Source organism: Pseudochaenichthys georgianus, chromosome 16 (genome assembly GCF_902827115.2).
Source record: "Pseudochaenichthys georgianus chromosome 16, fPseGeo1.2, whole genome shotgun sequence".
Lineage (NCBI taxonomy): Eukaryota > Metazoa > Chordata > Actinopteri > Perciformes > Channichthyidae > Pseudochaenichthys > Pseudochaenichthys georgianus.
In genome coordinates this window covers 5,860,051-5,871,181 of record NC_047518.2, presented here as the reverse complement: position 1 = coordinate 5,871,181, position 11,131 = coordinate 5,860,051, and the positions used below count along the sequence as shown (strand labels likewise).

General features: G+C 42.4%; 1 protein-coding gene and 1 long non-coding RNA gene across 2 annotated transcripts in view; one reads left to right on the top strand and one right to left on the bottom strand.

Annotated features, from left to right (window-relative positions):
* Positions 1 to 1,033: 1,033 nt before the first annotated feature.
* LOC117460442 (grainyhead-like protein 2 homolog) overlaps positions 1,034 to 11,131 on the top strand; it is a 48,584-nt gene continuing 38,486 nt past the window's right edge. The window contains exon 1 of the mRNA XM_034101848.2: positions 1,034 to 1,259. Within this exon, the coding sequence (XP_033957739.2) occupies positions 1,034 to 1,259 (226 nt within the window). The remainder of the gene's footprint in view (positions 1,260 to 11,131) is intronic.
* LOC139435459 (uncharacterized) lies at positions 7,413 to 8,281 on the bottom strand. Its single transcript, XR_011644695.1, has 3 exons — positions 8,255 to 8,281; positions 7,805 to 7,865; positions 7,413 to 7,695 (listed from the first exon to the last, which is right to left on the bottom strand). It is a non-coding gene; the product is annotated as an uncharacterized lncRNA (long non-coding RNA).

Sequence of the window (11,131 nt, the reverse complement as noted above, 5' to 3'; positions counted from 1 at the left end):
TGATATCATGTCTCCCATCCTAAAGTACTCTGTCCAACAATATCAGTCTCATAAGAAAGGTGTTTTAACGCTTATTCAAAATAGCAGAGAAACAAGCATTATTGTACTCAGGAGGGGACATTGACAGAGGATTACTCAAAAAGTACACAGTAAAAGTACTTCATAGTACTTGTGGGACTAGTACTGAGTCCAACAGTGTCAATCTCACAAAGAACTAATGGCAAAAAAAGAAAGAAAGTTCCCTCATCAAACTTAGCAGAAGTGGCTTGATTAGGTTCTCAGGAGGGGACTTTGACAGAGGATTACACACACACACACACACACACACACACACACACACACACACACACACACACACACACACACACACACACACACACACACACACACACACACACACACACACACACACACACACACACACACACACACACACACACACACACACACACACACACACACACACACACACACTAGAAGTACTTCAATGTATTGTGATAGTAGGTGTAAGAATACTGAGTCCAGCAGTCTCAATATCATTAAGAACTTATGGTAAAATTGTCTTTTTATCACTCATCAAAGATAGCAGAAAACATGCATTATACAGAGCGGACTCTGATAGAGGATTACTCACAAAGTACACAGTAAAGTACTTCCTTTTATTTCTGGTAGCAGTCAACTAGTCAGTTTTATTCAGAACTTATGGTAAAAAATATTTGCATCACTCATTGAATATAGCAGGAAAGAAAATGAAGAGCAGCTGATTGACCGAGTGCAGAATCACTGTCCAGTTTAAATTAATCTCCTTACAATGTTGTCCATTTTAGACAAAGGCTTATTATATTTACAGCCCTAATAACATTCATTTTCTGGTCTCAATATGTGTCTTGGCTGTTTTCGTTGTGATCGCTAAAAGGCTTTGCATATGACGTCACGTTACCTGTGACGTCAGCGCAACGGCCATACTGGAGTACCAAAACAGACACCGTAATACGTCATACCTGTTCAATGTTTGTTTTTTACCGGACATACAATGGTTAACTTCTGTGCCATTGTTGGCTGCGGCAACAGAGGTGATCGAAACAGGGGGCCGAAGTCATTTTACAGGCTGCCGGCGGTTATTATAACACACCAGGGTGAAGCAACACATGAACTTTCAAAGCGTCGCCAGGAAAAATTGCTCAATAGGATCGGACGGGAGGATCTCAAACCATCCAACCACAACTATACTCGCGTTTGTGGGGATCATTTCACGTCAGGTAAGTGTCGGGAACATTGAAAATGAACATATAACCCACGTACTAAGACATGCATCTTAACAAGGAAATAGGAATCCTGGAGTCTGTCATCGATCGACATTTCAGATTGTGGAGTATCTACAAAGTAAAGTCATCCCTTGGTCATCTTCACACCAGTCTGTCAATCCCCTGCAGCGCTTCGTTTAACTGTAATTTAAAGTAATTCCTCCCCCTACTGGCCATTTGATTATATGTAAACAGTGAAGGCTGTACAGTCCCTGGCACCTTTTCAGAGGCTTTTGGTTTCCTCAATTATTTGTCATGTTCCAATGTCTTGACACCAGCATTTTAAATATATCTAAAGTCTGACTTGTCCTGTCAAAAGAGGTCAAATTTGTATTAATTAACAGTTCACCCAGGATATAACTTTTTGACAAAAATCATCCTGACTGGGCACCGTCTGTCAAATTGGGCCACGAGAAAATTACAGCACCTTCCCCTGCTACACATGCCAGTTATAAACGCGCCAGAAAAAGGTCACCCATCGCACTACTTGATCTCTACAGCATGGTGTCTGATATACCATCTTTAGAAGAGCCCGCACCGGTCCTGGGAGCCACTGGGGCAGAAGAAGGACTGATTGAACCAGAGACTGGCACTGCAACTCAGACTGATTAAGCTTGGGTAAATACATTTTGAAAAAAACAATTGAAAGGGCAAAGTATTATATTTATTACAGGTTTCCAATTTACCCAGTGAAAAACAAGTACATGCTTCTTTAACTGTAAGCTGCAGAGATCACCTCACATAACAGATCGATTAACATTGTGTTCATATTACAGTTTTTTTCAATGCTAAAACACATTTTTTGAAAGCAGGGCTTATTTTCTCAAAACACTAAACACAATTCACAAAACCATACACACAAAGTGCAAAACACCTCATATATACTGCAGACTGAAGCACTGCACCCAGAACTACAGAAACACTTACCTAACCAAGCTGTTGCACCAATGGCACACTTCATTCATAGTACAAGACATTTTGTAAAACCAACTACACACCATCGTGCTCAAGCACACTGTTTTATGGCGTTTGATAGAGAATTCTGCAAATAAAGATTGTTCAAGTCTCCAAAATATGTGCAGAAACACAAATATACTGTTGTTATACTTTTACTTTTCAAAAAGTGGAAAGTTGAATTGCAAATTGGGTGCAGAGCTGAACATGTGTTTAGAGTTTTGGATATTTGAGCTGAGGTTTTGCTCTTTGAGTGTCAGTTTAAATAATGATGATGTTTGTGTCATTTCAGTGTGCACACCTTGTTTTGATTGTTACATTACATTACATTGCATTTAGCTGACGCTTTTATCCAGAGCGACTTACAATAAGTGCGTTCGACCAACAAAATACAAACTTGAAGAAAACAGAATCATAAAGTACATCAGGTTTCATAGAGCCAAACATTTCAAGTGCTACTCAACTGGCTTTAGGTAAGCCAGTCCTTTATTAGTATATAAGTGCTTTGTTAATAGTTCTATCGCTCGAAGTGGAGTCGAAAGAGATGAGTTTTCAGTCTGGAAGGTGTGTAAGCTATCTGCTGTCCTGATGTCAATGGGAGCTCATTCCACCATCTTGGAGCCAGGATAGCAAACCCACGTGTTTCTGCTGATGGGAACTTGGGTCCCCTCGCAGCGAGGGTGCAGCGAGCCGTTTGGTTGATGCAGAGCGAGTGCACGTGCTGGGGTGTACGGTTTAACCATGTCCTGGATGTAGGAAGGGCCAGATCCATTCGCAGCATGGTACGCAAGTACCATTGTCTTGAAGTGGATTCTAGCAGTTACCGGAAGCCAGTGGAGGGAGCGGAGGAGCGGCGTGGTGTGGGAGCATTTAGGAAGGTTGAAGACCAGACGAGCCGCTGCATTCTGGATGAGCTGCAGAGGTCGGATGGCACATGCAGGTAGACCAGCCAGGAGGGAGTTGCAGTAGTCTAGGCGTGAGATGACGAGAGCCTGGACCAGAACCTGCGTGGCTTTCTGGGTCAGCTGGGGACGCATCCTCCTGATGTTGTAAAGCGTGTATCTGCAGCAGCGGGTTGTAGCAGCGATGTTTGCAGTGAAGGACAGGTTGTTATCTAGGGTCACACCCAGATTCCTTGCAGTCTGAGTCGGGGAAACAACAGAGGGGCCGTGTACTTACATGTTCTTTATATAGATTTGATGTAAAAGAAACAAGTTCAATCAAATAAATATATACACTGTCATTCAGATTGATTAGTACTTCTGTTTCTTTTGAGAGGGGACGCCTTTTCCTGGGTAACTGTCTTGGCATCACGTATCCGTATAGATGTTTCTATGTAGAAAAGGAGAGATGCAACATGGGTACATGTTGATCCCAAACCAGCCTTGCAGTTGCAGTTAGCTGTGATGACGGCACCATCCTTCTTCATCAGTACCCACGGACATGTTGGCCGCAGCCCAATACTCTGAGAATGCAATACCTGAAAAATAAAATATAAAAATATTATTGGATTGTTGACTATTTAGAACCACCTTGTCATATGCTAGGTAGCACATAACAGAAGGTTCACAACTTTTGGAATTTAAATATATTGCAATATATAATAAAGCTTTATTTATAAAGCCCTTTTCATAAAGAACGTGTAGCTCAAAGTGCTTTACAATCACAAGTTAAAAATAAACCACGAGAAATTCCCCTCAGATCAGATGTTAAGACCTTTACAGGTACATAGCAACAACATATATATATACATATAACATTTTAAAAGGTTAAGAGACACGGCGAGGTAAAAGGTATGATAATAAAAATACATAATAAGACACAAGACTAAGTTAATTGATGCAACAATATAAAACCCTATAAAATAAAGTAAACATATAGATATAGGTACAACAAAATAAAAGCTGGTGTTTAAAAATGTCCACTGAGTTGGCCTCTGATATTTCTTGGTAGCGTAGTGGATAAAAGCAGCCTCACCCATTTTATTTTGGGGGACTTTAGGGATATTTAAAAAGCCAGCTGAAGAGGACCTCAAGAAATATTTACTCACTTTTCCAGCTATTACAGCCACATCTCCTTGATATGCAACGCAAACGTCGCTGATCCACCCGGATGTGAACTCTTTATGTGCCTCGAGTCCTTTGTACGCCTTCATTTCCTCCATGGTGTACAATGGAATAGGCGTAAACATAGGTAGTAAACACAGGTAGTAAACACAGGTAGTAAACACAGGTAGTAAACACAGGTAGTAAACACAGGTAGTTCACGATATCACAGTAGGAAAGTGAAGGCCATGAATTTATATCGGTGCTGTAATCCTTAACGGGAATCAAATAAGTATGGGCTCAGAACAGTCTCATAATACACACATGCACACAGAAGGATTGAAACTTGTATTTCCGGATCCACACTTGTGTTTTTCAATGCACACACAAATGTATTCCGTTTCATATACATGTAAATAAAATCCAAATACAGAAAAAAGTTTTACATATGTATTTTTGATCCTCACTTATTAGTTTCCCGTTTAAAACCCCTGAACCTGCAAACACAAACAGCTTTCTGTGCACTGATCGCTGTGCATTCGTGTGTGGGTTTTTTGAGACTCCCCTGACGGTCAGCCGATTCGTACTTGTAATTTTTTCTATCTATAGCCAATCAGATGTCTCCTTCATTCTAAGCCAATCACATGAGCGTGCCCCCACGAGGGTAAGATTACTTCATATACGCATTTTGCGCAGTCCGGTCAGCTCGCTAAACAGAGGGCGGAGCTTCAGGTGATCATGCAGAGCGTGTCTCCGTCAGACTCAGCAGCTGATCTGATCTCTCTCTCGCGTCCGGTTATACTTCACTCGCGTTTATGTCCATATCGATCAGATCCAGCTCTCCTGATCGGCCTTTATAGAGAGCACCGATCAAACTATTAAGAGTGAATATCGGCCGATAATGACCTGCGGGGCTCCCCCCGTTAACAGGTCACTGTCTAGCACTGGCTTCGTAGTGCACTGATCGATTAGGCGAAGCTAACCTGTAGCTGCTCCCTCCACACTCACAACAACTTCATACAGACATAAATAAAGCAGCTGTATTTGCCACACAGGAAACACACATTTAAAACGGTTTTGCCTGCCGTTTTTGTGTTCACAAGCATTCATCAAGGGTTTGGAAAGTGGCGCTGTACCTTAATAATATAAAGGCTTGTATTAGCGTGCATTTCCTGTTCGGAAAGTGGCGCTGTTCTGAGAGTGGAGGTGTCCTGAGATTAGCGCCTCCAGGCAGGCTCCATGGAGCTGTCAGCTCCGGACTGCGCAAAATGCGTACATGAACGCAAGAAATCTACCCTCGTGGGGGCGCGCTCATGCGATTGGCTTAGAATTGAGGAGACATCTGATTGGCTATAGATAGAAATAATTACAAGTACGAATCGGCTGACCGTCAGGGGAGTCTCAAAAAACCCACACACGAATGCACAGCGATCCGTGCACAGGAAGCGGTTTGTGTTTGCAGGTTCAGGGGTTTTAAACGGAAAACAAATATGTGAGGATCAAAAATACACATGTAAAACTTTTTCTGTATTTGGATTTTATTTACATGTATATGAAACGGAATACATTTGTGTGTGCATTGAAAAACACAAGTGTGGATCCGGAAATACAAGTGTGAATCCTTTTTCGGATCATGAAATACAAGTGTGAATCCTTCTGTGCGCATGTGTGTATTATGAGACTGTTCTGAGCCCATAAATAAGGGTCCATCGAACCAATCGACGTACATTATTCTCTGTAAACGGTCTTATCCTCTGGGTTTAGTGATTCGTAGTAGCCTTTCATTTTCGCCATTTTTGAACGCTGCCGCCGCCAGTAGAGTGGTACTCCAAGATGTCTGCCGCGAAATCCCGTGACGTCATTAGGAAGCCTCTAGTAGTCTATACAGTCTATGGCTGAAGTCGAATAGTCCATTTAGCTTAGGAACCTTCCTAAAGGAGTTAAATGACCCGGAAGTCCCTCAGTGGCAGCCATGATAAGTGCCGTTCGAATTCTCTAGAATGATGAGAATGATAGGAAAGGAGGTTTCAAACTTCCTTTATAACCTCCTTTAGCTTAGGAACCACTGGACCTCCCTAACCGACAGGAGAAGCGAAAATGCTGCCCCACAATGCCTTGCAGCCGCAGCATTTGCCGTCACTCAACAGTCGGCCGTTCACGGAAACAACCGATTATGACCGATTATTAAGAAATGATATCATGAAAGTTACGGTGCTTATTAAGCTTTTTAAAACTTAGGTGGTAAGTTGCCAAAGTGCTTTGTTTTGAACGTTCATCAGTATTATAATCAAAAAGAGAAATATGAACGTTAGTTTTCACTGAAATGATCAAATAAAGTCAACATTTCACAGTCTTTACTGAGCTGTGTGGGGTTTGTTCAACTTTTAAAAGATGTTTGAATGGTGATATACACAGTGATAGATGTTAAGGACTAACGTTTATAATAAATACATCTGTATTGATTTTAAGATCTTTAGTTCATACAATCATATGTATTGGGATCATTTGTATTAATGTGGACCGGAGGGAGAGGGTGACGAGCATAAGTTTCACTTTCCTTTTTTATTTCAATTCCAACTTTGGTCATGAAGAATATGTTTCTCTGTTGTCCACGTTCATAAAGCAAAGCAGCAGCATCAGAGCACGGTGCAGAGTCTCTAGATGAGTTCACAGTAGTCCCTCGTTCTTATTAAACATCCATGTTGTAGTCCGCTGTATAGAAAACTGTGGTTTCCATAGTTTCCCCACAGCAGCAGACGCACACAATGACGTCCGCTGGCGCATCATAAACACGTCGGATAGTGAAAGTGCATTCGGATTCTCTAAAGTACCGCAGTCTCTTCTCCTAAATCCTTTTGAATTCTCCTATCAACTATCCCTTAACCCCGTGACGTTTCACTCAGAGGTCAATGAATAGACGATAGGGTAAGAACTTAGGAGCTGATTTTTAAACTATCCGACTGCAGCCTATGGTTCAAATCTATGGTTCAATTAAGCAATAGCTCACGACAGGCCGTGGTATATGCTCATTATATCACAGCTAAGGGGCGTGGTTCGGCCCGACGCTGCCTGGGGATGCTCAAATCGCTCAGAGAAAGGAGTACGAATGTACGGCTTCCCCACTGACACAGAGCGGAGGAAAAAATGGCTGGCTCAAGTCAGCAGGAGCAATTTCACGACCAACAGCAACAAAATATGTGATTTATATACAAACACTGCATTTGCACTTTTTCACAAAACGAAAACCACACCATTGGGAGAGCTTAATGTTTTGTTTAATACAAAAAAACAGGGAAAGGCTTGAAAAACACTGAGAGTTGAGACTCAGGGTGCAGAGTGAGGGTCTCAGTGCAGGTATTCAGGCTCCATTGAACCCCCCTCTGGTTCTTGTGCTGAGAGAGGGAGTAACAGACAGGAGAAAGGGTTATACACACCTATATAGCACACCTATTGCCTTGGGGAGATAAGGTGTTTACTTATATAAAACAGTATTAAACGTACCTTGTGTTTTCACTCTCACTTAAGTCCCTCTCCCTTTGCCATCAATCCAGAATCAGCTGGGCTGCAACATTATACAGACAGGTAATAATCAACAGAATCACAAGGACACAATATGGCTCTGCTAAAAACACTCACTCTTACACGCACCAAAGTTATATTTATCTAATATTTAACTCCCTCCACCCCCGCATACAATCCCGTTCAGAAGCCCCTCTTCTCTAATTCAACATGTTGGACGAAATGACATTAAGAGAACGGAATGTACAATTAAAAGGCTGTTCAACGTGTGTTGCTAACTTGCTTCGGTATGCTAGCTTAATCTGTTATCTGTAAACGTTCCCTAAATCTACTAATTTAGGGATAATCCACTGACATCCTTTAATACACATGTTCATTTGAATCAGATGTACTGATAATATCCGCAATATACATCTTTAAACTTCTTCTTACCTTTAAAAGTCCGTCACGAACGGTCTAAACCCGACACCATTTGAATAACTGTCAATCCACGATTCCCACAAGAGCACTATGAATAAACAGCCAATGGGTCTCATTTGCATAGACGTTAACGGGTGAAATAGGTGGGGGCCTGGACTGAAGCCAGAGGCAGGCCTCAACCTGTGGTTGAAAACTTGATGGAATGTGGCAGAGGTATCAGACTCTGGTGGTTTTGTCTGTTGTAAGTTCATGCCAGAGTAGTATTAACTTTAAAATATATAATCTTTCTTATGTGGGTGAAAATAGGCCCATTTGATGAGGAGTTGAGACTTTTTGGAGGTAACAATTTCAATGTTGAAATGTTTGCTAATTTGCAACTTGATTTGTTGGCTAAATTGTTTGACCGAAGAAATATGATAGATGAACTTAAAAATATGAATGTAAACTGATGAACTGGAAATGAAACCAGATGTTGGTAGTAGTTCCACTTGGTTTATTTTCATTAAAAGAAAGGGCTCAAGTTCCAAAGGGGTCTCCAATATTTCCCAAAAAGCAAAGAGTAAACATAAATAGTTGGTACATCCCCTCCGACTGGTTTTGTGACCTTTTTAGAGAGACAGATCTTCAGGGTATAGGAAACACGAGTCTCAGCTGCCAAAAAGTATAACGGTTCCACCATGCAGCTACACAAAATAAAACCGCCTGCTTATGCTTAATAATGAGTAAAATAGCTTCTGTTGTTGTTTGTAGCGATATCACAAGAACCAATTTATGGGTACCTCGTCGATGCTAACATTTAAAAAAAACTTGACGGTAATATTGTTCCTACAGAACTGCATGCACCATAATATTTTGTAGTGCCATCAGGTATTTGATCCATTGCAGAACATGTGTTAGTACTTGGTGGAGAAACCCTAGTTGGACACAGAGGTCAGACGCTTCTTGTAGCTGGTCTCCAGGTCTGTGCACATCTCAGGAAGGATGTTGGTCCACTCCTCTCTGAAGATGCTCTCCAAACCCTTCAGGTTTTGAGGCTGATGCCTGGCATCTGGAAGCTTCAGCTCCCTCCACAGATGTTCTATGGGATTAAGGTCCAGAGACTGGCTAGGCCCCTCCCTCTCCTCAATGGGCTTCTTCTTTAGCCACTCCTGTGTTGCCTTGGCCGTATGTTCAGGGTCATTGTCCTGCTGGAAGACCCCTCCATGACCCATGTTCAGTGTCTGAGGGAAGGAGGCTATCGGACAAGATGTTACGGTGCATGGCCCTGTCCATCCTCTCCTCGATGCAGGGAAGTGGTCCTGTCCCCCTAGCAGAGAAACACCCCACAGCAGAATGTTTCCACCTCCATGCTGACGGGGGGATGGTGTTCTGGGTTATAGTCAGCATTTCTCTTCCTCCAAACACGGCGTGTCGAGCTGATGCCAAAGATCTCGATGTTGGTCTCTTCCGACCACACCACCTTCTCCCAAGCCTTCTCTGAATCATCCAGATGTTCATTGTCAAACTTCAGACGGCCCTTCATGTTCTTCTTGAGGCGCTGCAGGATTTGATCCATTATAGTGTAGTGTGTTACCAATAGTTTTCTTGGTGACTGTGGTCCCAGCTGCCTTGAGATTATTAACAAGTTCCCCCGTGTAGTTCTTGGCTGATACCTCACCTTTCTCCTGATCATCAAACCCCACGGGGCCAGATCTTGTGTGGAGCCCCAGACCGAGGGCGATTGATTGTTGATTGATGTCCATTTGACTTTTCTTCCATTTTCAAATGATCGCACCAACAGTGGTCTCCTTCTCACCAAGCTGCTTTCTGATGGTCTTGTAGCCAATCCCAGCCTGGTGCAGGTCTACAGTCTCGTGCCTGAGGTCCTTAGACAGCTGAAATTGACAGTTGATATTATGAGTACATTTTTTTTTAAGGAAATGGACTCATGTAACTGGTCTGTGGGAGCCAGAATTCTTGTTGGTTGCAAGGGGATCAAATACTTGTAAAAGAAATTGACATTATATAAAAGATATAAATTCATTTGCAGTTACAGTGGGGCAAACAAGTATTTAGTCAGCCACCAATTGTGCAAGTTCTCCCACTTAAAAAGATGAGAGGCCTGTAATTTTCATCCTAGGTACACTTCAACTATGAGAGACAGAATGAGGGGAAAGAATCCAGGAAATCACATTGTAGGATTTTTAATGAATGAATTGGTAAATTCCTCGGTAAAATAAGTATTTGGTCACCTACAAACAAACAAGATGTCTGGCTCTCACAGACCTGTAACTTCTTCTTTAAGAGCCTCCTCTGTCCTCCACTCGTTAACTGTATTAATGGCACCTGTTTGAACTCGTTATCAGTATAAAAGACACCTGTCCACAACCTCAAACAGTCACACTCCAAACTCCACTATGGCCAAGACCAAAGCCAAGTCAAAGGACACCAGAAACAAAATGGTAGACCTGCACCAGGCTGGGAAGACTGAATCTGCAATAGGTAAGCAGCTTGGTGTGAAGAAATCAACTGTGGGAGCAATTATTAGAAAATGGAAGACATACAAGACCACTGATAATCTCCCTCGATCTGGGGCTCCACGCAAGATCTCACCCCGTGGGGTCAAAATGATCACAAGAACGGTGAGCAAAAATCCCAGAACCACACGGGGGGACCTAGTCAATGACCTGCAGAGAGCTGGGACCAAAGTAACAAAGGCTACCATCAGTAACACACTACGCCGCCAGGGACTCAAATCCTGCAGTGCCAGACGTGTCCCCCTGCTTAAGCCAGTACATGTCCAGGCCCGTACATGAAACCAAAATAGAACTTTTTGGTAAAAACTCAACTAGAGGTGTTTGCAGGAGAAAGAATGCTGAGTTGCATCCAAAGAACACCATACCTACTGTG